Source organism: Toxotes jaculatrix, chromosome 4, assembly GCF_017976425.1.
Source record: "Toxotes jaculatrix isolate fToxJac2 chromosome 4, fToxJac2.pri, whole genome shotgun sequence".
Taxonomy (NCBI): Eukaryota; Metazoa; Chordata; class Actinopteri; family Toxotidae; genus Toxotes; species Toxotes jaculatrix.
This window is the reverse complement of record NC_054397.1, coordinates 5,194,429-5,221,221: the sequence shown is the minus strand read 5'-3', so window position 1 is coordinate 5,221,221 and position 26,793 is coordinate 5,194,429. Positions and strand designations below refer to the sequence as shown.

General features: G+C 41.8%; 3 protein-coding genes across 7 annotated transcripts; 2 read left to right on the top strand and 1 right to left on the bottom strand.

Annotated features, from left to right (window-relative positions):
• Positions 1–1,106: 1,106 nt before the first annotated feature.
• mief2 (mitochondrial elongation factor 2) lies at positions 1,107–8,628 on the top strand. Of its 4 annotated transcripts, XM_041036956.1 has the most exons (10): positions 1,107–1,260; positions 1,904–2,003; positions 2,159–2,263; positions 4,261–4,421; positions 4,532–4,697; positions 4,849–4,943; positions 6,056–6,232; positions 6,380–6,543; positions 6,708–6,860; positions 7,228–8,628. In XM_041036956.1, the coding sequence occupies exons 4-10, from the start codon at positions 4,284–4,286 to the stop codon at positions 7,736–7,738; spliced, it is 1,404 nt and encodes a 467-aa protein (XP_040892890.1). In that variant the 5' UTR covers positions 1,107–1,260; positions 1,904–2,003; positions 2,159–2,263; positions 4,261–4,283; the 3' UTR covers positions 7,739–8,628. The 4 variants fall into 4 exon arrangements, with proteins under 4 accessions (XP_040892890.1, XP_040892891.1, XP_040892892.1 ...); XM_041036957.1 differs by lacking the exon at positions 1,904–2,003; XM_041036958.1 differs by lacking the exon at positions 2,159–2,263.
• Positions 8,629–9,908: 1,280 nt separating this feature from the next.
• smcr8b (Smith-Magenis syndrome chromosome region, candidate 8b) lies at positions 9,909–18,503 on the top strand. The gene is made up of 6 exons (XM_041035884.1): positions 9,909–10,627; positions 12,485–12,897; positions 13,428–14,182; positions 14,584–15,039; positions 15,443–15,947; positions 16,534–18,503. The coding sequence occupies exons 1-6, from the start codon at positions 10,442–10,444 to the stop codon at positions 16,970–16,972; spliced, it is 2,754 nt and encodes a 917-aa protein (XP_040891818.1). The 5' UTR covers positions 9,909–10,441; the 3' UTR covers positions 16,973–18,503.
• zgc:112980 (uncharacterized protein LOC503706 homolog) lies at positions 18,326–26,614 on the bottom strand. Of its 2 annotated transcripts, XM_041035885.1 has the most exons (21): positions 26,558–26,614; positions 25,921–26,050; positions 25,723–25,831; positions 25,545–25,638; positions 25,285–25,435; positions 25,064–25,160; positions 24,485–24,610; positions 24,302–24,364; positions 24,052–24,177; positions 23,823–23,978; positions 23,655–23,708; positions 22,807–23,033; positions 22,637–22,716; positions 21,777–21,866; positions 21,589–21,666; positions 21,406–21,510; positions 21,088–21,193; positions 19,945–20,017; positions 19,782–19,789; positions 19,635–19,689; positions 18,326–18,979 (listed from the first exon to the last, which is right to left on the bottom strand). In XM_041035885.1, the coding sequence occupies exons 2-21, from the start codon at positions 26,039–26,041 to the stop codon at positions 18,970–18,972; spliced, it is 1,929 nt and encodes a 642-aa protein (XP_040891819.1). In that variant the 5' UTR covers positions 26,042–26,050; positions 26,558–26,614; the 3' UTR covers positions 18,326–18,969. The 2 variants fall into 2 exon arrangements, with proteins under 2 accessions (XP_040891819.1, XP_040891820.1); XM_041035886.1 differs by lacking the exon at positions 19,782–19,789.
• Between the last annotated feature and the right edge of the window lie 179 nt (positions 26,615–26,793).

Here is a 26,793-nt window from a genome sequence, read left to right as displayed (position 1 = left end):
TTGAACAAAAATAACCTCTGTTCAGAGGAGAAATTACTTTCTAAAAACAGAATGAGTAGTGTTCATGGTTTTCTGGAGCTCTGATTCAGTCGTGAACTTGAAAATGTTAGCAAAAGTTAAAAGTAAAAGTCTGCAAGTGGCAAATACTGGAGTTCTTCTGACAGAGAATGGGACATTGACTTTGTGGGCAGGTTTAATGGGTTTCAGTGGGCACATTTCTTGATTAAAACAGTGCCGGCTGATTGGAATAAAGCTGAAATTGTCTCCACGGAGATGATTTTCCATTCATTAAAGCACAGTTTTACCTCCACCAAGCTGGCAGTTGAAGGATCAGGCTCATAGGAACAACACATCACAGTGTTCTTCAGTTGGCAGGAGCAATTCAATTTATGCCCATATCGTTGAAGGAACCATTTAAGTTTCCTTACCACCATAAATTGCAAACAAATACTTTGGCTTCACCTGACCGGTTTAACATGTTTACATAATACATGTAATGTGTGACATCTATTTTAAAAGATTAAGCAGTTTCAGGTATGTTTCTTGTAATTCACGATTATAACTGCCCTCAAACAAATGAGTCTTTTGTTTAAGTTTGTCTAAAAAACAGTCCAGCTGACCACAACTCAAGAACATAATCTGCAACAAATACTGGGTATACAGTAAATTATTCCTGGCATGTTAAAGGTTTTTTGGATTCTGGATCTCTAAATCACACAAATTTCACAAATAAATGGCCTCAGCTCAGACCCTCTGAGTGAAAAAGCTTGGTTTTCATGTGTTTCCTAACAGTCGAAACCTAATTTTAATGGAGACTCACTGAATATAAATTCTGAACCCCAACCCTTACCATTTGAACCCTCACCCTAAAACCAAGCCTTAACCCTCAAACAGCCCTTTAAAGTTGTGAAAACTGGACAAAATGTCCTCACAACGATGGTTTCTAAACAAACACTGTTATTAGTACCAAACTACATTGCTATTTCCGATAGATTTTCAAGAAATTATCAGGAAAAGAACAGTGTTGTTGTAGTTCCCGAGGTAGATACTGGGGGCGCTGTAGTACTTTAAGGTTGAGTACTAACCGCAATTAGACCGAGGAAGAAGACGACCGCAGCTGTTAGATAGCTGGCTGAGCTATATTTAACCTATGGTAGCGAACGACAGTACGTGTTGTTGATGAAAAAAGATTTAAAGACGTATTTTAACAAACGCTAATGGTTTGGGATCAGACCGTTGTATTTGTCCCCGCATTGAGTGGTAAGCATATTTGAATTTAGAGTGAAGAGGTAGTTGTCACTGGCTGCTAATGTGGCTAACTGCCTAGCTTCACTAACTAACGTTAGCTGCGGTTCATCTGATTGCTGCTGCTCTTCATGCTCCAAATGCCTCACATTACAATGGCAGATTGGCCATGTTGGTTAGCTGGATGTACATCTGTCGCGTTACTAACTGCAATGTTACTGATGCCGTTACATCTGTAGACTGTAGCCTGTATGGAGGAGGCGTTGCCATCACAAGGAAAATAATTATTAGGTGAATGTTAAGATATATCTGTGGAGCTGAGCATGTCAGCAGTCCAGCCAGGAGGATGACATGTTTTTATATTGCAAGATAAGTTGAAAAAGGCTTTGTTTAAGGTCCCAGAAGGAGAAGTCCGAGTGCTCTTTTTCTGTGATTTCCTTATGTAACAACTCTCTGTTGTTGTTTGGCAGTGCTGCCACCTTTGGTCAGTGCGGTGTACGGCTGCAACTAACGATATACTATCATTATTAATAAAATTGCACAATAAATCCAATTTTAAGAATGCTATGCAGGCTGGAAACAACAAACAGCAAATGGATCAATAGCATTATTGACAGACTGGTCTATATATTTATCAGTTGCCTTCATTTGTTTGCAGCTACAATCAGCTCAGCGAATGTTGGGTAAGATCTGTCAACATCAGGTGCGGTTTGGGTAACATCTGTCAACATCAGATGTCCTTTGCCTTTTCCCTGATGGTAATGTAACTAAGTGAACTCTGCTCTTCTTTTGAACGTGCCACCTCAGCACTGTACGTACCGCAGACATTTGTTGCGCTGTAACCTAACAAGGAAGGTTGTTATATATTTGACCCAGCCAGTGTGACTCAGGCATGTATTGGGTCTATAAATAGGGTATATCTCCATTCTTGGGACCCTGTACGTCTGGCAAGGAGAGAGGACACGTACTCTGCTGAAACTGCTTGGAGAGATATCCGGGGGCTTTTTCTCCATCTCAGGTGCCAGGAGCTAAATATGATAAGCACAACGCACCAGTATACATATATTACAAATGCTACACACATACTGTATTTGTCTGCTTCCGAAATTAGCAAGCTTAAAGAATTGGTTCACAGTTTTCAACTCAGATGTTTCAAATGTTTGAGCTACAAACTCGACTGCTGCAGTTTCTTACTGCCCTTGATCACAGGCCATCTACTCAAACAGGCAGCTGTTCTAACGCCTTTGTCTCGATAGACATGACAGACATTTTGATATGACCGCCACAACAAAATCACAGGTGTAATCAATCAGCTGGGTTTAAATCACGTGATCGTGATGACGCACGTAGGCGGCGCGATTTTACACGGAGGGCAGGAAGTAAGTTACACGTCAAAGCCAACGGAGGAAATATTAGACGAAAGTCCGTATTGTACGGATTTAGGTCCCGCGTCGAGACGGAGATACGCACAATTAATCAAACAATATGCTGGACGTGACCCGTACCTCATAAAGATGAGCGAGTTTTCAACGGACGTTAAAGATTTGCCGACAATCGAGGCTGTTGACGTCACCAATTATCTCGTACTTCAGACTTCTTACTATACGAAACAGCAAATGAAAGCCTACAAAAGCCTGGAGGCATATAACCTTTTTTGTGAGCGGGTCAATGATCAATTAATGCCTCATTCCCACTGATGCCCTCTGATTGTGGGTTAGCTGGCCGCTTCGGTTCCGAGCTCTCGGCTGTCTGCATCAGATCCGGGCTCATACCTGGGCTCTCAGCTGTCTGTTGAAGATCCAGCATAGCCTCTGCGCATTCCGACCGTCTTAGTTGGTCTTCCTTCAACTTCATCGTTTGCTCTCGTTGAAGAGATGCCTTTGATTTGGGCTTAGTTTTCTGGTAACCGAAGTTGACCGTCGGAGCCCAGTCTACTGAGTCAACGTCCCCTAAAGCGCTAGGGCAGCCTGAAAAGTCCCAATGAAGTCCATATTAGACTACCGGCAACTTAATAATTATTACTATGTAAATGAGCATTAAGCGACAACCTAATGATATAAACACAGCCACCAAAAACAAGTTAGCTAGCTAACATACCTTTGACGAAGTCGTCACTGCAGACACGGGCATTAGCAGACTGCTCCTCCCGACCGCAGACGTAGGTTTAAGATCCACCTTTTACGGCGTTGTTCTGTAAGTTTTTTTTATATTCCTCACCTTTGTGGGTGACTACTTTTGGTACCCTATAATATCTTTTTTTTCTTTTTCTCTATTGGAACGATTTGAGCACCGGTAAACTACACAAAACATTGGCATTTTTCCACACGGTAGCTTCTCAGTGTGTCAGGCAGCTAAAGGCCGACTTCCTGCCTTCCATCTGAATTTGGCGCCCTCGCGTCGCTGCGTCGTGACGTCACGTGAAGCCCACCTGTTAAGACACTGGAAAATAGCCATCATTAATGCTGTTAATTACACCTATGTTTTTCCTGCCATGACGCCAGTGTATCTGCTGTGGAAGAGGCCTCTTTACAAACCATGCTTTCAACTTGAACAGCCTAACTTTTTCTAACACAGAAGCAGCCAAGAGAAACAAGCCAACAGCGTGGTATGCAGCCCTCTTTTATAAGTGGAATGCATGCCTAATTATTCTCTTAGCTTCTTGTTTTTAAAAACAAGATTCATCATTGTTGCTAAAGGCTTAAGATTTGACCCCAGATGCACCACGTGTAATACCATTGAGAGACTGCAGCAGAGTGGGTAGTTTCCCAGAACTAAAGCTGCCAACAAATTCATGAATGATGGGAAGATTTAATGAAATTTTAATTGGATTTTAACAGAAATAAAAATGCCATATTATGTCAGTTATTCTGCCTTCATAACATTCATGCAGAAGTGCAGTTATCTACAGTGATTTCTAGAGATAAGCTGCCGGTTCAGTTCACTTCACCTCTACCTGACTGTCATGTCATGTGTTATTTTCTACTCCCCACAATTTATGCCTTCTCTCATCCCCAGGCTAACTACAAAAAAAGGAAGCAATGAACTTCCAGGGTAGTCGGAGGCGAGGAGAGGATGGCATTGCCATGGTGATTGACTTCCTGCTGTCTAATGCCCGGCTGGTTCTGGGAGTTGGTGGAGCTGCCGTGCTAGGAATTGCTACACTGGCAGTGAAACGGGTGAGTGTTTTTGATGTTGTTAGTGCCACATCAATGGGTCATTCATATGCATTATTCTTGTGAATATGGAAAATTCATCTGTATTTTGGACACATTGTGTTTGTTTTTAGCTGATAGAGCGTGCAGGTCGCGCAGCCAATGATGAAAAGGTGGAGCAGAAGATGGCTGAGAGTTGGGAGGAGTTGAGTTTGGTCTCAGCTTCCCCCACACTGATCAAGAAAGGCATAGAGGGCGTGGTGATGAAACATGTTGCCAAGGCAGCCAGACAGCAGAAAGGTATTAACTGCATCTCAGCAACCGAAAGTGTTCAGACAAATGACCCACAAAAAAATTCACATTCACATAGAATTTCTATGGTACATATTCTAATCGTCATCATAACCCTGTGATACTACTTGACATCTATTTTAACCAATTTTTCAAACAGCTGACCTGTGCCAACAGCCTCAGATGTCCCCTCTGGAGGTGTCTAAACCTGAGTCAAAGTCCAAGAGGCTCCAGCTGTGTGTCCTTAGTCTGCAGGTATACTCTGATGTTTCAGCTTTGAGCTTATGAAGATTATGCATTCAGTCTAAACAGCCACTGTAAGAGCTCTGCTCAGTGTTGACTCATTCATTTATGCACGTGTAACATGTTTTGTAAACCGCAGTGCTAAGGGGATACACACTGTTATTCATTGGTTAGGCTGCACAGAGCCCCAAGAGCCCTGAATAATCAAAACACAATGTGAGCTTGTGCACTGGCTGTATAGGAGAAGTCAAACAAGCATGAAACATCTTTGTGTTACTGTGCAGAACATCCACATATACAGAAAGGTTGTGGATTGTTCTGTAGTAGCTACATTATAAAATTTGTCCCGTAAATTCTAGTACAGAGCTCACAAAGGCAGGATTGGACTTAAGAGCGTGTTTGAAACAACGTGATTTGCCTTTAAAGAAAGCTTAACTTGTAGTAACTTGTAATGTAAAAGACTTTTTCTTCTGTAAGGATCAATGATGTCCAGGATTGGCCCAACATCCTCAGTAGAATCAGCAGTACATTGCTCTGTGGCAGAATGCATTTTCAGTTTCAGCTGCTTCTTAGGTCCAGTCGTTTTTTGCCCTGGGCGGGGTTTTAATAAAACTGTTTATACAGTCATTTTGGTGCCAGCAGTTGGATTTTGAAAGCACTGGCTCCCTCCAGTCATGTAAACCCCCGTCCCCTACACAGAGAGAGTACAACCACACTTGTTTTATGATCGATTATTCACCTCTGTAAATGCGTAGTATAGAAGCAGTATAGACGCAGCATTGTTTCTCTGCTGTTTACTAGTTTTTCTCCATGTAGCAACTTAACATACCAAAAATCACCCTGTCACTGCTCTCAGATCTGCTTAGAGGTACAAAATAACTTTGAATATTTTATTACTCAAGAGACAACCGTGTGTATTCCCAGTGGAAAAGTAGAAACTTTAACATTGTTTGATTCACTTCATGTTTGAAGTTACTCTTTTAGCAACACAGTTTTTGTGCCTCAGTGAATGTTGCACAGATTTGGATGTAGTATAGTACATGTCAGCCTGAACAGTGACTGACTTGTTCTGTCAAGACTTTACACGCTCTGTATCATCGGAAAACTGTATAAACTGTGTATAGGAGCGGCTGCAGCAGTACTATCACACGAGGGTGGCACTAGCTCCGCATGAGGTCCAGAGGGCTCAGTCTCTGGCTCTGGACATCTGCACTGAGATCCAGGGCTTTCTGCGCAGCCGCCACCCCGACATGCCGCTGGGAGAAATGAGCCTCGGAGGTTCTCTGCTGGATGACCTGCAGGTACAAACACATACACAAACACACTCAGACATGTTGTTTCTCTGGATGATTAAACATTTTTAGAAGAGGTTTCTCTGCACCTCAGTGATGTTCTTCATGAGATGTAAGATTACTGCATCTTGGGTTTATTTTGTTGTGTGTGTTTAGGTGGTCACTGCGGACCATGCCTGTCTGCTGGTGCCTCTACAGCTGGAAGCTTCTCTGTGGCGTCTCATCCCGGGAGAGGAAACACTACTCACACACCCGTTGCACTGGATGGTCCGACGGGTCAATCTGGAATATTTTCCCAGAGGACGCAGCTACTGGGACAGGTAAGAAAGGTGCAGTCAGGTGACCTGCACTTTGAGATACTTGTAAGTGGAGCTGTAGCAAACAATGAAGGTCATCAAAGCTAAAGATATGAAACCGAAAACATAATCGGAATAACTTAATAACATAGAAAACTCTAAAACCAGTCTCTCCTTGTGTCTTGTAGGTACCTGGTGGGTGGTTACCTCTCCGCAGAAGCTGTTGTGAACATGTTTAGTAAAGCTGTCATGGAAACTATAAACTGGCCATCAATCAGCAGCACTATGGACTGTCTTGTCAGACCTGTACTGGGAGGACCGGACCTGAGACTGGAGATTCGGTGTGTGTCTGCTTGAATATTGTTCTGTTGTTTTCATTGTTGGAAATGAGCTCTGGAGAGTCAAATATAATCTGTCATCTCAAATATACTTTAATGGTCAAACTATAATAACAGTAACTTAGGTTATCTCATCAATCAACATGATGCCTGCCAATGCGCTTGCCTACTTACAGAGTGCACATTTATTTGAACCCATGAATCTGGACAAAAGAAAGCATCCCAATGATCATATCATCATGATATAATTCCAGTTTAGTGAAATGAACAATTAAGTGTTGCCCAGCCAAAGTTGAAAATACATATGATGTTTGTGTCTGTTAAACTTGATGTTCTTGTCCTAATGAGCTTTTCTGATTTAATCCATTAGACCTAGTAATGAAAGAGGAGGAGCAGAGAGCAGTGATCACCCTCTGTTCATCTCCATGTTGCCTCTGCTGAGGCAGGAGGACGTGGTCCTGACCGCCCAGCCTGAGCTCACCTCTCCCTGGGTCAACGCCTGGCATCTGTCGCTCTACCCGTGGGAAACTCAGCGCCTGGCTCAACTTGACGCGGCTGACAACGGATACCGCAGGCACACACTCAAAGTCCTGAAGGCGGTGTGCAGACTGAACCCTGCCCTGCGGCCTCTCGAAAGTGCCCCGCTGGCCAATCTCATCCTGCACCTCAGTGACAGTGAGAGCGACTGGTCCGAGATCAGCCTGGATGTGAGATTCCAGCAATGTATCACAGAGCTGATTGGCTACCTCGAGCAATGGGCTTTACACAGTTACTTCAAACCAGCTGTCAATCTGCTGAGCAGCTTGTCAGAGGACCAGGTGGACCAGATGGGCTTCATGCTCTACTGTGCTGTGTCAGAGCCTGAAATACTGTTCATATAACTCCCTGGAAACACAGGAGTAATATTATATCATCTATAATGTTTGGTTCAGGGTAAAGATGTATTCTTCCCACTGCTTACTCTCCCTGTCTAGCTTCTCCGTCTTGCAGTGGTGAAACATAGAGTACAGTTTCAATGACAAATGACAGAACTGACGGCTGCACTGGAGGAGGATGAGAAGCTACAAGGAGGCTGCAGATGTGACAGTGATAATCAAGCTAAACAAATCACTCCGAGGAAAGGAGACGTGCCAAGGAAAGGAGCTAAGGGAGTGTTAATCAAATCTTTGAAATGAGGCTTCATGATGTGTGTGATCATAACTCCCCGCACTCAATGGAGCCAAGTCTGCATTGAAGCTTGTGTGATTATTATTTTTCACAGGGAGTCAGAGATATGGTCAGCATGGCCACATACAGTTCAGTATATGAGTATAGCAGCAGGAGGTAGAGTACAGTTTATTGCTCAAGTTATCCTCTAACTGATAGTGTGTGCTCTGCATCATTTTCCTAAATCTCCTTTAATATATTCTAACTATGCAGAAAAACAATGAGCTGCTGAAAGTCACCAGGTTTTGCTGCACTTATTAAACTATTCAGTGTATCTGAGTTGGGCTCATTTAACTCAGCGTGTACATTTTATCGTACTGAAGGTTGAAGTGTGCAGTATTTTTGTCTTTTGTTTAGTGTTCATTCTGTTGCTGATCTTATTTGGGCAAACCACGCCTTTAAATTATGGTTAAAGTTGCCTAATAATTTTATGCAGCTGCTTTTAAATACAGTATGAATGTGGGCATTTCTTCAGTGGTGTCATCTTCTTGCTGGGTGTAAGAGAAAACGATTTTCTTTGATTGAACAGTGAAACTGCAAATAAAAATTAAAGCACTTGTTTAGATTCTCACTCAGTTGCTCCTGTTTTTTTCTGCACTTTTTTTTTGTCTTGGACATTGTCTGAGGAGAGTCATGCAACTTTATTACACTAAAAAGTGTTTAAACTTTGATCAAAATGGTGGAATCATGTCCTAAAACAATACTGACATGTCCATATGTGCACTGAAGGAGTTACCGTTAGTTATGATCATTATACCGTCTGTCCTCTGTGGGCCCTACTTTTTATGGGTGTCTGATGTGCCGCCAGGTGGAGCCACTGAGCTGTGAGCGGAGGAGCCTGACGGTGTTTATTTCAAGTCGCACTGCGCTCATCGAGCCGCAGAGACTCCGACCAGCTCCAACCTTTTACCACTGTAGTCCTATGTAAGGGTCCGTACGCCCCTACAGAACCAAACAATAGGCATAAGGATGCCTCTTGATAATTTAGGGGACTTTTGATGTGTGGTGTTAAATCATGTCATCATACTGACATGTTTTACCATTTTGTCTACCCCATTTTCAAATCTGAATTAAGTTTATAAAAAATAATTTAAAAAATATCATACATTATTTCACATGCAGTTGCCACTTTAAAAGCTACAGCTGCAGAAGATGAAGATAAAACAGCCATAGGTTATACAACATGTCATGTTTTTAGTTTTTGCTGAAACTGTTTTTGATTCAACTCAGTGGTCGCTTTGGAAGCTTTAGTTCGTGGTGCTGTTGAACTGTATTGCACAACAAAGAAACCAACCACTAATCTAGAGATTAAATAGCTGAATTAGTCAGTTGACACAAACTCAACATTTTGTTTTTTAATCAGCTGGTTTACAACGAAAGAAAGAAATAAAACAACGGAAAAGAAAACAAATAGGAAGATAAAATAAACCACTTTAGGTCTTAAAAACTAAAATCCCGGGCTCCACCTGTGCTCCGTGCGCTCCGGGGGTGGGAATGGGATGATGAGACAGCACCGATGAAATGCCGAGCAGAACAGTGGTGCAAATCTATAACCAGTTTTAAATTAATTAAAATTATGCAGCCACAAATCACATTGAGTAAACATGGGGCTTTTGGGGCAGTTGTTCACTTTGCCCAGGTTAGTAATCTAGCTTTGAATATAAGGGAATACAGTTCAACAGCACCTCAGAATCAGCACCTCGGGCTTTATTAACTGCCAGCTGAGTGCGTTTCCTGCGCATGTTCTCCCCCGCAAAAAAGTACTTTACTCTGAAACTGATGACCGGAAGTCTCCATAACTCATGCCTGGCTTTCGCGAAGCGCCGCGCTCTGACAGCACGAGTGAGCGGTACCGGCGCGGCACCGGGCGCGGCACCGGCCCGGCGTCTCTGTCACATGGCTAAATAAGGGTGTAGAAGGTTCCGTTTGCCCTTAAAACACGCGACAGCGAGACACAAGTATTAGGCTTAAAGTTATCTTAGTAACTGCGAGAAAGAGGAACACAAATCCCGGGACAAAGGTTAGCTAACCGTGTGACTGCCGCCCGCAGGGAAGTTTCGCTTCTTCGTTAAGTTTTCTCGGATGCCTGTTCCTGTAAACGCCGCTTGTTTACGCGACTGTTGCTGCTGAAAGGAAGCGCGTAGGGCACTGCTTGAAGCTGTCATTTGGTGCAGGCTCAGTATTAATCGTTTCGTGGCTGTTTTCAACTGCGCAACAAGTTCTTAACTCTCCGGTTGTTGTTTTGGCGTGCGGTGTGAACAGCTGACTCACCGACTGAAGGCCGGGCGTCAGCGGGACACTGACGCCGCTGAGCGGATCAAAGCCTCTCGAATCGCCGTCAAGATCCCCCATGGGTTGACCCCCTACGCTGTTTGAACATGATCGGGTCACCGGACCTGCTGGCCTTCACCGGCACAGAGGGATTTGGAGAAGGGGAAGAGGACCAGGAGGCTCAGGGTCTACCTGAAGATCTCTCTGTCCCCCTTTTCCCTCCCTCCAACCCCTGGACCACCTGCGCCCAGTTTCACAGAGACTTCATACTGGTGGCTGAGTTCTCAGAGCAGGTGAGTGTGTTTTTAGAACTTGGATAAACACTGCTGTACTTTCTGTCAGTGGTGGAAGTATTCAGATCCAGTACTTACAAGTACCAGTACAACAATGTATAAATACTCCATTACAAGTAAAAGGCCTTCATCCAAAATCTCAGTATTACCAACAAAATATACTTGAAGTATAGTAAAAGCGCTCCTTTCACAGTTTAACGGTCCCCGTGACTGAAATATCATTACTGATGCTTCCATATGAAAGCTTTAGCTGGTAGGGTCACAAGATAAACTTGAGAGGTTATGAAATGATTTATGGAGGTGGAATAAAAAAACATCTGATACTGTAATTTGTTTTCATTTTTCAGACTTTTATCTAATCTTTACAGTTATTTGTGAAATATTGGGTAGTGTGACCTCTCACAGTTATTTCAGTGAAACCATGTGAGTTGTTCAGAGGTGATAGAGAGAGCAAATCTCTCTGGGGTGAAACTAACCACTCATCTGAAACATGACAAGCTAGAGGGGTGACAAGCCAAAAAGTTTGGAAATCACTAGCTTAATATTTAATAATGCATTGTTTTTATAAGCTTGTCACATGATTTATGTTCAAATTTAATCTGAAAAGTAACTGGTAACTATAGCTGTCAGATAAATGTGGTGGAGACAAAAGTACAATATTATAATGTAGTGGAGAAGAAGTATAAAGTAATATAAAATATAAAGCAAAAGTTCCTCAAAACTGTACTTCAGTACAACACTTCCTGTAAAACACTCTTCCTGCAGGAGTGTTTTGGGAATCATTATCAAAACTAGATGCCCAGAAGGACTCCCATTTTTTATTGTTTTACGATTTAAATGTAGGAGTTATCGTAGAGGAAAAGAGTGGAAACAAGATTCATTTCCAAGGAGGAAATTAGGCGTTACAGCAGCACAAAAAACATTAGACTGTAAGCAGAAAAATTACACAATGAAGCAGAAGAGAGCTATACACACTAACGGTACCTGTGGCCAGGTTATATAAATGTGCTTTATCTGCATTAATACAGAATATGTGCAAAAAACAGGCTTTAACCAGTAGTTTTTTTTAAATAATGACAACTTTAGGATTTTAAGTATATAATGGTAATTAAATATAAAATAACACAATATAGATATGTCGAAAAATAAATAGTGTAGTATAGTTTCCTAGTAGTGTAGTATAGTTGTGTTGCTAAAACGTCTTGCTAAAATGAATGTTGCTGGTCAGTGTTTGTCATGGTAATGGTGTCGCAACTGATAGCGAGTTAGACTTCAATCCGGAAGTCACAATGAGATTAAGATCTTTTTTTTTTTTTTGCAAGAGAGACTTGAGATATTGCATATATACTTATCACAAGATGACGAGGCTCAGAGTTGCTATGAGGAACTTTTAGAGCTAATCTCTCCTATGATCTGGTGTCACAGTTATTCACTCTGAATTTGATTAAAGATGTTAAATATGTCAGAAACTTGGATAAAGAGGTTTTATGAAAGAAAACACAGGTGTGTAGATGCCTCCTACATGTTACTGATGAAACCCAATGAGGGAATAATGATTGATGGGAAATGGTTGCATTACTTTATCCCACCACATCAATCACTCAACAAATAACAAAGGATTTTAACTAGAATCTGAACCAAAACTAAAGCTTTAGATTGTAAAATATCAGTCATGTCAATGACCCAAACAGTTAATTGATTATCAAAATAGTTGGCAATAGAATTTGTCTTTTTGTAATCACAGGCATGTTTCTTTATTTTCAGATTTTTTAAATAGACTATAATAGTCATTGTTGGCGGACCAAGGTGAATACCTGTAATGTGCTGCCTTTCTTCAAACCTCCGCTTTGTTTTCAGGTGGGTCCAAAGCCTGTGCTGACGATACCGGACGACCCCAGAGTCATCGGCTCTTTCGACCTCAACCACTTCTCTGTTCGCATCATGTCTGTGGATTACCAGGCGTCCGGCCCCGTCCACACCTCTCATTCTTCCCCGGGGCCCCGCCTCAACTTCAGTGAGGACTCCAAAGTGATCCTGGGAGACTCAGCAGAGGACGCTTTTGCATATGTTCACCACGTGACCCTGTACGACCTGGAGGCTCGGGGCATGGTGCGTCCGTTCTGTATGGCCTACGTGTGCTCGGACCAGGCAAAGCTGATGGAGAACTTCGCTGAACTGGCGACGTGCTTCTCTCAGGCGTCTGACAGCCTCAAGACGGGAAACAGACAGGCGTTTTCTATGGAGCTGCAGAGAAAACTACAAGAGCTCGAGTAAGATCTTATGCAATAACACAAATATTAGATATTAGAGACATACATCAGCGTGGTTGGTTACTTGGCTGCTTTTAGCTCATTACAGATATATGCAAATTGAAAATATGTCAACTGCTAAGTAATAATAAATTGCAGTACTGAAATGCCAAAGAGATGTGGTAATGTGGTAATTTAGAAACTTTGTTCACCAGAGGGCACAAAACTAATCTGTAAAATGTCCTGCCCACTACATATCTTGGTCGTAATTCTTTATGACCAATAAAAAATTAAGTAATTTTTATAAAAATATTCTTTTTCCCAACTAATTTCCTTAATATTGGCCTTGAAAATTCAGTATCATTTGGGCTGTGTGCACCAGTGTGATTTGACTTATTATACTATGTGCCTGGACTCCATGTATGAATTAGTAAATGTGAATAAGTGTTCAGAGTAAAACAGACTCACAGCTTTAAGCCAGAGGACAATGAAATGCTGCTTTTCAGCCTGGTGTTACTTTGAGTGAGTAAACATTACTCTCTCTGTTTCAGGTACACACGAGTGACCTTGCAACAGGAGAGAGAACACCTGACGACGGTTAATGGGTTCACAGGAGTTGGGGAAAAAGCCGGGGATCTCGAAGCTGTGGAGCGTTCGATCTTAAACCACAGAGACCTCCTTCGTCAGGTCACATCCTACCCCAACAGGAAGCTCAAACAGCCCGACTTTCTGCCCTACGATCCGGCTGACTCCCTCACTGATCCTACTGCGCTGCTGCCTCCTGAGCCCAGTCCCTCCACCTCCACCTCCACCGCCTGCAGATCCGAGCACCGTCTGAAGGCGCTGCAGGAGCTCTGCAACGCCTACTTCCTCTCCTTAATGAAGGAGCAGCTGGCAGACACAGTGCGCCGCCTTCGTGGTGACAAGAGTGTCTTGCGAACTGCTCGCATCTCACGTTCGCTCTCCAGGAGGCTCACGCTCACCAACTTCCTGTTCGAGCTGTGGAGCCCAGAGGACGTAGAGGAGGAGGAGAGGGGGAGCGCTGAGGCAGAGCTACAGAGGGCGACGGGGAGTAAGAGCGCCGCCGAGGGGGTCCAGTCAGAACCCATGAGCCTGGAGTCGTTCTGCTCCTGTGTGGAGGAGATCCCGATCAAACTGGAGGCAGGAGACGCTGGGACTGTGACCCCTGACCCCAGGGTTGCCACGGAGATGACAGGAAGCGTGAGCAGCGACGACAGCATTGAAGTGCTCGGGACTGAGAAGTCTTATCGGACGCAGCATGCCGTCTCTGCATGTGACAGCAGAGGTACGTCCACTCACAGATCATCTATAATCATTCACATAAGTTATCAAGCAAAAATGCCAAACTTTACCAAGTTTCAGTCTCTGAACTGAGATGATCTGCTTTTCTTGGTTTTATATCATTGTAAATTTAATACCTTTGGATTTGTAATTCATCAAGCGAAGATGCTTAACCTTCACTGGTTCCAACTTCTCAAATGCAACAGTTTTTTGCTTTTCTTTGCTGTTTGTCATCATAAATGTAAATCTTTAAGTTCTGGACTGTTGGTCGAACAGAACAAATAATTAGAAGACATCTCCTTGGACTCTTTTTTGACAGACTAAAAGGTTAACCAATTAAGTGAAAAAAAAAAAAAAACGCTCTCTTCACCACAGGCCCCGTTCACAGTTTTCTCTCTTCCGCAGAAACACCGGTTTTGCCGATGGACACCTCTGTCAGGCGAGCAGCAGTGGACGCAGGTGTCAGACGTATGCGGACGTACGCCAGGCGAGCCAACAGCGAGGACAGCATCGAGGTCCTGAGCACCACCGAGTCCATCTTTCCGGACGACCTCACCGCCATCACCGAGGAGGAGGCGGAGCAGCAACCTCTGAGCAATGGCTTCGACAACGAGGCAGAAACACTGACCGAGTGTAAATCTGACCACAAGGAAGAGAAAACACTGAATGCAGCTACTTTAGGAAATGGAAATGAACTGCCTACTCAGAGAGATGGAGGCTGTGTTGATAAAGAAGAGTCTTTAAAGCAAATAACTGTTAGTGACGGCTTCATGATCAAAGAGGAACCAGTCAACGAGTGTTTGAAGGAGAATCAAGTCCATAAAGACAACAGTCCTGAGAAGACGTCCAAAACACTGCAAGGTAATAAACACATCTACAGTATTCATTTCTAAAGCCCAGTTAAACACGATCCAGGGCAAAGCCAAAATGGAAGAGAAAAGATGTGTTGTCAGATGTAGCCCCTTTAGTGTGGACGTATTTTTAGTTTCAGAGTGAGGTGGATAATAAAATGCCTTATAATACAATATAATGTACATTAAGTTTTATATTAATTTATTAAGTACCATTTGAAAAGTGTGGGAGTGTTGAGAGCCCACTTGTAGTAATTCAACTGAAAAAGCAAAGATTTGAGAAAAGTTAGAAAGATAATTTTCTTTTCTTTAACCACCTCTCAGATTTATCTTTTTATTTATTACTGAGAAAAGTTAATAGTTTCAACGTCTTGTTAATTAATAAGATATAACAAAATGTTTTTACTTCACAGTTGAAGAAGCAGTGGAGTCGATGCCAAAGTGTTCTGAAGCCCATCAGACGGTGAAGTCCGTGCCTGACCTCCATGTGAACTTCGCGCCTCCTGTTGCCCTGGCGGAGGTTGACCATTGGTCTCCGCCCTGCGCTCCCCTCAGGCTGCTGAGCATCGATGAAGCGTCTGACTGCGCCAGCTTCACGGGCTCCTCGGATCCCCCCACTCCCACCCAACGTATCCACAGCAACACCCGTTTAGATGAGAGGAGGAGAAGGAAGGCTGGACTCAGGGCCCTCAGGTTCCTCAAACAGAACTCGTTCTCCCAGCATGCTGTGTTTTGTCTCCTGAGCGGCCGGCCGCTGGTTGTCATAGGAGGAGACGAGAATTTGGTCAGGAAGCTGGTGGACGCTCTGAGTCTCTTCCTGCCTGCCCCTGGTCCTGATGGAAATGCCGTGATGCCGTGTCTGTCCACAGCACTTCAGCTGACCGACCTGCTCACCTGGAGACTGATAGGAATACACAGGTATGTGACAGGTACACAGAGGCAGCTCTGCCCTGTCTGCTGCCACCTTTCATGTTTATGATGTTGTGTTCTCAACTCCGGAAAAACAGGGTTCTTCAGACGTTCTTTGAGGGCTGAATGACTCACTGAATTATTTGGCCAATTACTTGATGTTCTAAAGTTTCTGCATTTCTGTTTCAAGACCCATCTGTGCTTTTACACACATCAAAATACTTAATCATGTGGTTCCCCCAGGTCCTGTTCAAGTTAATGAACAACTGATGGGTTGGGTTAGAACAGCCAGTGCTCACACAGCTCAGTTATAATTAAACGTTGCCTTTTTTGATGTTTGTACTTTGCTAAATTTATAATTATCTTGGTATAAATTTTAATTAAATTTCAGACTTTTTGCCATTTTGAATGAGGCAGATGTGACTTTGTTTAAAATGAAAGGTAAGTAGCTAAAACAATGGCTACATGTTATGATGAACTTTGCCTTTAAGATCTTCAGATGTGCCAGAGCAGGTTGTAGATTTGTTCAATGAGAAGAGTACAAATGAAACAGCCCCCAGGTGGACATAACACCTCTATTTTTATTTTTGACCAGATCATCCTCCAGCTCTTCGACCAGCATTATTCACTCTCTGACTCGCTACAGTCGTTATTTGGCGCTGCTGGACCTGGACCAGAGGACTCTGCGCTCTCCGTCGTACTCTGGCTCTCTCATTGGCAGAATGGCTGATCCTCACACTGGCATCAGCCGAGGCATCACATACCTGCTTTACCTGGAGAGCTGCCTGACGGCGCTGTCCAACCAGGTTCTGCTGTACACATTCAATCCTGCTTTACAACGTCCACGCGCTGCTCGAGGTAAGGAGGGCGAGGATTTTCTGTTTAAACGAGGAGTCTGCAGCAGTGAAAATGATTTGAGCGTGATGAATTTCCTGTCTGACCTCATCAAACAGCGCCACGCAGGACGTGGACTGCCGGTTTTAAGGTTCTCTTATATCTCGACGCAGCTCCACAGAAATACATACACAACATAGACTCTGGATGAACAAAAGATTGTAACACCTACAACGAAACGCACTGATCCTCATCTGCTACTGTGAACACGTTAAGACAAAAGAATCACACTGGTAACGTTTTTATCTGCAGTTTTTAGGTCACGTGTCGCTGGATTACTGTACATTAGTGCACTTTTACATGCTGGCAGTATTAGAAGTTGTTTTTGTTTTTATATATATATAAAATGCAGGCTTATCACTGGATCACATGTAATTTAAGATAACTAAGCCACATTGAGCCACACCCTTCTGTAGATCTGTGAGTACTGTGAAGGCAGCGTAGTACTGAGGCTTATGGATGTTGTATTTTAGTGCTTCAGTTCTTCTTTACTGTAATAAAAACTCTGCCATCTAGCTTTGAACCAGTTCAGTTCAGTTTAGAATGGGTTCAGGGTTTCAGGGCTTAACATCATTGCTCTGTTAAAACAAGCACTCGAACTGGATGTTACTTCAAGTTCCATGCAGGACGTCCAATTCCAATTCATGCCAGATGGTAAAGAACAGTTTTTATTTTTTTGAATAGGTTTTTCAGCTTAAAGTTCAGATCTTTCACTAAAGCAAAGGCATCAATACCACAATGTAAAAATATTCCATTACAAGTATCAAAATCAAAATCTCACTTAAGTACAGAAGTATTATCAGCAGACTAATTTTGCTGTTATTTGTGAAATATTGTTTAGAGGGGAAAGTGTCTTTTAGATGGAACTGCTAACAAATCACTAGTTTCATATTTTTAATAATGCATTATTTTTATAAGCTTACCAAATTAAAAAAAGGAAATAACAGTTATTACATAAATGCAGTGGAGTTAAAAGTACAATACTCTGTCTGAAATATAGTGGAGTAGAAGTTTAAAGTAGCATAGAATGGATATAAACGAGTAAACTTGTACCCTAATAAGAACAGTACTAGAGCAAATTTACTTCAGTACTTTCCATCACTGAGCATTATACTGCAGAATTAAACTGCATGTACAGCAGGTTTTAGTTGAACCTCAGTGAATACAAGTACACTTAAAACAACATCCATCTGATTTGTTCCCAGTGATGGAAAGAAACTAAGTACATTTACTCAAGTACAGTACTTGAGTGATTCCATGTTGTGCTACTTTATTCTTTTGGTCCACGACATACAGGGAAATACTGTACTTTTTCCTCAACTACAATTGGAAACAAAATATAATCAACAAAGGAATAATGTGTTATTATAGATTACGCTACCTCAGAGTATATTATTTAAGCCCCACCTTTACTACTGTGTGTTTAAGTAAACTCTTGAATGTTTAACTTTCACTTGTAACAGAGTATTTCTGCACTGTGGTATTGCTTTTACTTAAGTAGACAGGTTTAAGAACTTGGATTTTAAAGTCTAAACAGATTCTGAAGCAGCACAACATCCTCCTTCTGTTTAACACTGTACTTTTATGGTTGTTACTTTAATGATGCAAATATGAGCCGATTTGAGCGTTTGTATATTTACTCAGAAAATAAAGTTGTATTTTACACTGGAATTCAGAAATTTAAGCAATAATTCAGCAATCCAGGGTAACAAAGACATAAGTTTCCTTCTCTATAATTTGTCCAGAGCGGTTCATAGTTTTCATTTATTTATCTGTAAATAATTTCCTCATTTATAACAAAAGTGAATATCCAGAAGTGTTTCCAGAAAGCAAAACAGTAAAGTAAAAAGAAAAAAAAAAATTAAATTAAATTAAAAAATGGCACAGTGCAGAATTAACACTTGTAATCTAGTTCAGACTACCAGCACACTGAACAAACACTGATCAAGTCTTTAAAGAATAAAGCAACATATAGTGTCTCTATGGCGTTATTAAATGCTGGATAACAGCGAGGACGCTATTCTCTGCATCATACCGACAACACCTGGTCTGTGCAGGTGTATTCTGACGCCTGTATGAAGCTGATAACTCTGGTCGACAGCACAGCAACGAGTCTGGCAGCAGTATCGATGTGCAATCAGGACAAGCTGCAACCACCAAACAACAAAATAAGTACAGCAGCTATTTTAAAAAAGTTTCAGCTGTTAGAGTCAGTTTCTGACAACTTTGATAGTACCACATTACAAATTAGAGTAATTACACAAAGCATTTTGCCATTTTAGGTGCTAATGGAGATAGTAATGTGGGAGGGGAATATTATATATATATATCATCACTGTCTTCAGAACGAGGTGGTCTTATAAACCTTTGAGAGTAACATGTTACGGGCTGAAACTAATCATTATTTTCATTATAGATTAGTCTGTTGATTATTCTCCTGATTGTTTTGTCTGCAGGTGAATGATACACATTTCTGTTGATTGCTAATAGATAGCTAGCGGAGGTCTTTGGCCATTAAATGGAGCAATGCACTAGCAAACGGCAGGAAAGAAGACAAACCTTTTCAGGTGTTAACAATGTATGTTTAAAAACCTGTTTATAGCACATTCAACATGTTTGTAAGGCCCTAAAGGTTTCACGTGATGTTGTTTTGTAATAAATACCGAATGAAAGCCTCACAGGATAACTCACTTTACAGTCTGCTTTAAGAGGAAATTTATATATATTAGCCACCGCTAAAAGTAAAGTCACCACAGACTGTTCCTTTAAAAGTGGAAGAAAGATGAGAGAAATTAGACTTACAGCTGATACTGTGCCTTCACTTGGGGGGAGCAGAGTTTAACAGCTGCTGGACTGCCTGCAGGAGGAAAACACACCGAAGGTTAGAATCAAAACCACAGCAGGAAAGCTCCATAGTGAAGGATCACCACGTGTGACAGAGCAACTTACAGTAGGTGCTTCTCACCACATCAGGAGAAGACATGGGGAAAAAAAAGGCAACAGATCAGATCCACTGCCTCCTACTACCTTTTAAAACCCACTCCAAAGGAAAATAAAGCTCAAAAGGCTTGTTGCGCTTTTGTTGCAGAACTATAAATTTAGTATGACTCACTGGTCCGACTTCTCTGTTGAAGAAGACAGAGTGGGTACGACGGAGCGAAGAAAGGGTAATGAATTCTCTCCATCTGTCAGAAACAGAGACAAAGAGGTACTATGTTATGTGGCTGTGTTTTTGCACACAAGAGCTGTTTCAGCTTCATTTACAGATACGCTCAAGAGGTTTTCACCACTACTGGTGCCATAGAACAACATGTGGATTGGTGGATGTTTGTGTTTGTGTGTCATCTACACATTTACACATGCATGAGGATGCACATGTACACCATGAGCAAGGAGGTGACGTGATACAAATCTCTGACCATGATAACCTCGAGGTGTTTAAAAACAAACAAAACAAACCACAGATTTTAAAATGGCAAATAAAAAGTGCTGAATAGTCAGAAGAACTAAGCTGTACCACATCTTGGTAAAAGTGCGTCGACCGGCCACAGTTTAAGACGGAGCCTGCTGTCATAGAGAAAGACCACACAAGGTGAAATTTACAAATGAGAACAGCCTCTCATCAGAGGTACTCATGGGTTGCACACGAAGCATGGTTAGAGTTACCGTGTGAAAAACTATGCCACATTCGCTGGTAGCGAAGGGAAAGAGTCCTATATTAACAACATGCAAGCTCACATCATCAAGACGGTTGTATGATTACAGAGATCAACAATGATCTTTGGTGCGTGCGAGACGTCCATATTTAGTTTGGTTTTCAGGCTTTTCCATATTATTAAGAGCCAAGTGTGAAATATTTGAGCATCCCAGTCAAAATTACAACTTGCATGTTAATGTTAAAGCTTTTTACAAGTTGGAAACTTGTAATAACTGATGTGACATAAATGCAGCATTAATCAGATGGGGGGTTGAATGCTGACGCAGTTTCTACATTTTGCCACTAGATGTTGCTGAAGTTGCTGAATTACTTGTTGAGCTCTTATTTTTTTGTTTCCTGTTGCTAAATTTTATGGTGAGAAATCTGAAACATCTTTATATGAAATAAATATTTAATAATAATAATTTAATATGTGTGATGTCCTTACTGATACATTTTGAGTTCTCTTTTTGCTCTTTTTGATGATTTAACACCCAGAAAATGGATGTTGAGAGTTCTGACAGTGCACTGACTTGTTATTTAGAGATGCCCACACACCTGTTGTGTTTTCCACCTCCTGTGTGATTTCCTGCAAGAAGGAGTTGAGTCTTTCTGCGTTGGTGGACAAACTGTACCACAGCCACCAGAAAGCCCACACATTCTCCTGAGAGACAGAAAGGTTATTGGTTAAAAATGTCTAGATCCTCGTTTCAGCTTCACAGCTCATCCAGACATTTTCAAAGCAATTTGTGCTCTAACCCAATTTGTTAATCCATTTGATTTATAAAGTACAACAAATTAGGCACAGTCGGCTGTTCGAACTTAATGTCCACAAACACGATGTGACATCTAAGATGGAAAGAATGAGGAAAATACCTTGTAAGTGTTGAGCACAGGGAGGGCTGGACACAGAGCAGTGTTGAGGATTCTCAAACATAAAGCCCCTGTTACCAACAGTAACAAGGCCTGATCTGGGTACACCTGTAAAAACAAACAGTTTTTTTTAACAGTTTATTGCCATTCGTTTGAATGCTGATGTGTACATTTACACATACTTACCTCCAGAAAGTATCGTGGGATATGTACGTTTGACCCGTGCTGCTTGAGGAGTATTGAATTCACAACACTCTTCGCTTCCTGACGTCCCGACACGGAGGACAGAGAATACAGAGTGAAAACAACAACCGCTAAAAATAAACTGAAGATTATACAAATAAAGGAGTCGTAAAATAATTAGAAATGCATACGTGTAGAAACCGTGGGTTCGGTGCTGGTAGGGAAGTGAGTGAACCACAAGGTGTGTTGACAACTGTGAGTAAACGGGTCCAACACTGAGACTGGATCAGAAAAACATCAGATGCACAGTCACACATTTGAAAATGCTAAAAACAAAGACGTACTTTATTTATAAAGCACAGTTCATACACTCAGTGTGGTTTAAACGAAAATAAAAATGAGAAAAAGCCATTCACGATCACTGTGTGTCACCCATACACACACACGCACACACACAACAAAAAAAAACAAAAGAAATCACATTAAATGGCTAAAATATAATCTGTGCACATCTCAAGTTCTCAAGGAGGCCACTCTGGCAGCTGGGAGCATTTAAAATAGACATGATGTGCAAGGTCATTCACTGCTTTATAAACATGGAGAAAATCCTAAAAGAAAAGGATTTTAAATTACTTTAAACATCAAATAACTGAGGATTAGAGGTCAGGATGGTATAAGTCGCATTCAGTCTCAACACTAATTAGGATAATGATTATTAATCACATGTCAAAGACGACACACACGAAAGAGCAGCGTCTCCTATTTGTGTGTGTGTGTGTGTAAATGTTTCCAAACCAAGAAATTAAGCAAATAGCGACACAGGAGCAATTATACTCACAATCAAAGACATTAATGAGCTGATTTAAAGATCACAAACACAACTAATATTCAAAAGTTTGATTTTCCAGTATCTTTAACATCAATGACAAGATGACTTTTTTAAAAAAAAATAATGTTCTGTTAATTTGTTATGAAAATTGAGGTTTGCATCAAGAAGGACGATGAGATTTGTAAAAAGCAAAGTGGACAGTGATGAGTGTTGTAGACTTACATCGGCGTAGACAGCAGAGCAGCATTTGTGAACCCTGAGAGCAAACTTCACCAGCTCAGCACGCCTCAAAGGAACAGCATCTAGACAGAGGAGGGAGTTCGACTTCTTATATGAAAATACTTTTTGGAGATTTTCTGAGTGAACAGCGTGATGTTATATCTTTGTCTGACCTTTAATTGGCCCCCACGTTGCATCAGAAGAGCAGAGCTGCTCAGGATGACTGACCGTCAGCTGTGGTGCTCTCGCAGTTTCAAAGATGCGGAGATAAAAGAGGAAGAGGGCTGGCGTGAAGCGAGAGGCGGGGCCGTTCAGAGAGGGGAACAAACTCTGGCAAACCAAGATGAAGTCTCCCTCCATGCACAAGAAGAAAGGGATGAGGTCTTGAACTGCCTGGAAGCTGCAGGAGATGCAAACCAAATGCAGCAAGTCAACAACATGATGTAGATAAATAAATCTGAGTGAGATTTTATCTTCAAAATATTCAAATTTCTTTATTTTCTTGATTCAAATAATCATTCCAGAAAATAAATGCCCATCTCAATGTCCAAGAGTCTAGAAAATATGGAGATTAGGGCTGCAACTATTGACTATTTTCATGATTGATTAATCAACTGACTCCTTGACTAACTGATTAATCATTTAGTTTACAAAATGTTGGCAAATAGTGAAAAACTTCCATCTAAACAACCCATTGTAGTGTCCTCAAATGTCCTATAAATGTAAACAAAAAGCTTTATTTACATTTACAGGAAATATTTACTGTATTGTTGGGAAACTACATAAACATCTCATTTTGTGCTGAGAAAATCCGTGATTGAGCTTACCCTCACAAAATTTAAATCTCTGCCCTTTATCACTAGGTTGAGACTTAAAACAACAGTTAAAAAAAAAGAGATAATCTTCTCAAAACACCATCTTCGCTAAATAAAGGTGAAATTAACAACACTCATAGGTCACACGACAGAAAAAGAGGAAAGCATGTAAAGAGTTTGTGGTTATTTGGTTTAGAAACACTCACAGTTCGGAATCATCAGTCTGGACGACTCGTAGGTAGCGACACAACTCTCTGTACCTGCAGACGTGACACATCCAAGTTTGGTTTTAAAGGCCAAGTGTGTGTGCGTGTGTGTATACAGTACAGTATACGGGTATGAAAGAGTAAAAAAAGAGTAAATCCATTTCATACCTGTGCTGCCGCTGTAGTAGTTCTGTTCTCAGTAGAACTATTGGAATCGGCTCATTCAGAACGTCCTTCTTGCCTTTGTCTTTGCGGACGCCCAACACGTTCTGCCCCTTCAGCACAGACACCAGCAGGACATCATCCCAGGACCGAACACACAAGCTGCAGGACACATACATGAAGTTAGTGAGTGACATTTGAAAACGTGTGCACACACACACGTACACACACACACCTGTTCTTCATCTTCATCTTCAGCTCGCCTGGGAAACACAATCTCTTGTAAAAATCCTGCAGCTTGTGGCTGAACTCTGGAGTAAAATCAGCCATCACCATCTGTTTCTGCACTGATGTAATGACCCTGAAAATATCCAAAAACAAAGACACGCACACAAACACAGAAGAAGGTAAATATCCAGGTGACATAGTTACACACAAAACAAAAAACACAAGCCTTGGTTGTGTGTGTATGAACATGTGTTTACCTATGCAGTAACACCACTTTAGCCTCATGAGCACTGGCCATGGGAGACTGCAAGATGAAACCTCTACAGAATATAATATAAATCAAAATAAATGAATTCACAAGAAATTTGAACTTGAAGTAAACCATTAATAATGTGAGTGAGTGAGTGAGTGTGTGTGTGTGTGTGTGTGTGAGAGTGTACCCTGTGGGGTGATAATGTCTAATAAAGTCTTCAGCTGCTCCCAGTCTCATGATGGCAGCTGCTCTGCCGTCCTGTTCGTCTGCTTTGCTCAGGAACGATGACACAAACTCGTACACAGGTGTGTAACTGTGAAAAAAAGAAAATGTACATGTGGAAACTGCACTGACGTCACTTTTTACGTGTTATAGAGCCACTGCTCGAAATGTGACTTTGCTGGGACGGAAGGGTAATAATGTTGAAGGTGAAGCTCTCAGGGGTGATGATGTTGGACTATTGATTCACACAGGCGTTTTGGTTTTGATCCAGACTGACATAAACTACATGGCCAAAAGTATGCAGACGCTTCTGTCATGTCCTCTCCTACTTTTGCATTCTTTTGGTATGGGCCTGCTTAGGGGTGGTATGTGCTGGGCCCCTTACCCACTGTATGGGTATTTGGTACAGTTATGCGTAGATAATAATGGATATTAATGGCTTTGATATATGTACATTAAAATTTCACAGATTTCTTATATATAAACAGTGTAAGATAATCTGAGGATGGATAACTTTTATGGACAGCTCTGCTGCGCAACTCACTCATGGAGGAGGCCTTGCTGGTTTTGTAACATCTGTCCCTTCAGGAAGGTTGAGAACTGTGCAGAGAGCTCTTGTCTGAAGCTCTGCAGCATCGTCTCTAGACAAGTGGAAGACAAATCCAATGGCGGTGAAATGACAAGGAATTACAGCCAAACAACAAGTGGTTCAGTCTGAGTTTTTCCCTGATGTGAATGTAGTAGTTTTTGTATGAGAGTGAGTACCTGCATTTCGGAGTTGAGCATCTATTTCAGTCAGAGTGAGGTTGAAAGCCTTCAGTCCTCCCAGCAGTGCACTGTTTCTCAAGTTGCTCCAGAAGGTGCTCCTTTTGTGGCTGTTGCAGTGACATGTGCCGCTGTGACACCACATTACACACTGACCACACACACACACACACACACACACACACACACAACAATGAGAAAAACAGAAGCCACTTGCACTAATACAGCGGTGTGTAATTTATTTCTTAACAGATAAATACCGCAGACGCCAGCTTGTCACAGATGTAGCAGAAGCACTGATCACAGGTGAGCTGGTTACTGGCCACAGGAGCGCTGATCTCACACTCTGAGGCCCTGAGAAGGACAGAAGAGAGGCAGTGTGATTATCTCTACTGGAAGGCAGTATTTCACATAATGTGCATGTTACAGTTTACTCACGTGAAAGGATGAATGGGACAGTCATAGCGTGCGTGAGGCAGCACTTCAGCACGGCGGGAGAAGGTAACGACCAGGTCCTCATCCAGAGCACTTTGAGGTAAGACAAAATCTGAAAGGCAGAGGAGGAGCAGCCAGTGACCATTACTAACCTCTAACCTAACACATACGGCAGGTGTATGAAGTAAACACAGCTGTTACCATTCTTCTTCACATCCTCCACCTCCACAATGAGAACCGAGGGTTCACTGCATGACACGTCATGATCTTCATCATCATCACTGAGGATGATTATTTCTCCATTGTCCCCCGTTGTACACATCACAAATGTCTAGTCACAAAAAAACAGGTAAAGAAATGGCTATCAACACACAGCAACACAGATATGTATACAGTACGCTTAAAATGAGTGTCCCTTTGTTGTCAGTCTGGTGTGACTCACTCGAGAGTCACACATCAAACCTTTCGTGTTTTGTTCCTGAGTGAAAGGAAACAGGCTTGTCTTCTGATTTGGGAGGTTCATGTCAATAAAAATTTACAGAGCATGTCATCTGGGTAAGCCGTGTCTTTGTCACAAAACTAGCTGCGTTCTTCTGTAACCTTAACTTTCCTACTTAGCTCCTAACCAAACCGCATTCACTTTTTTATTTACTTTTAAGGAGCTAGCTATTAGCTCCCTTCGAGGCAGGAAACAGAAACTTAACTGCGTCTAACAGCGGTCGCCGCATGTGTCAACAGTAAAAGTCCTCAAGTTCTACTTTTTACTAAAAAAATCTAGCATGGTAAATTTATTAGGATACGTTAAATTTGTTCTTTTATTTTTTATGAGTCACCTTACCTCTGTTGTTTGCGGCGCTTTAATAAATACGCTGTTTTTCGCGCCGGGGTTCTCAAATCTGACGACACCGGACGTGACGTCTTATGCTGCTTCTTCTTCTTCGTCTTATAAGCGGCGGCTTGTAAGTGTATTACCGCCACCTTCGGGACTGAACCAGAGCTTTAGATGAACGCATGATATTACATATTACTTATTACTGTGTATGGTTGTGAGTCAGTCTTACACATATACATCCT

Coding starts and splice junctions, on each gene's coding strand:
- mief2 (XM_041036955.1), top strand. CDS start 4,284: ATGAACTTCCAGGGTAGTCGGAGGCGAGGAGAGGATGGCATTGCCATG. Junction 6,233..6,379: donor CTCTGCTGGATGACCTGCAG/GTACAAACACAT, acceptor GTGTGTGTTTAG/GTGGTCACTGCGGACCATGC. Junction 6,544..6,707: donor GGACGCAGCTACTGGGACAG/GTAAGAAAGGTG, acceptor TGTGTCTTGTAG/GTACCTGGTGGGTGGTTACC.
- smcr8b (XM_041035884.1), top strand. CDS start 10,442: ATGATCGGGTCACCGGACCTGCTGGCCTTCACCGGCACAGAGGGATTT. Junction 14,183..14,583: donor CTCTGCATGTGACAGCAGAG/GTACGTCCACTC, acceptor TCTCTTCCGCAG/AAACACCGGTTTTGCCGATG. Junction 15,040..15,442: donor GACGTCCAAAACACTGCAAG/GTAATAAACACA, acceptor TTTACTTCACAG/TTGAAGAAGCAGTGGAGTCG.
- zgc:112980 (XM_041035885.1), bottom strand. CDS start 26,041: ATGTGTACAACGGGGGACAATGGAGAAATAATCATCCTCAGTGATGAT. Junction 24,611..25,063: donor CAGCAAGGCCTCCTCCATGA/GTGAGTTGCGCA, acceptor TTTTTTTCACAG/TTACACACCTGTGTACGAGT. Junction 20,018..21,087: donor GGAGGTGGAAAACACAACAG/GTGTGTGGGCAT, acceptor TGTTTCTGACAG/ATGGAGAGAATTCATTACCC.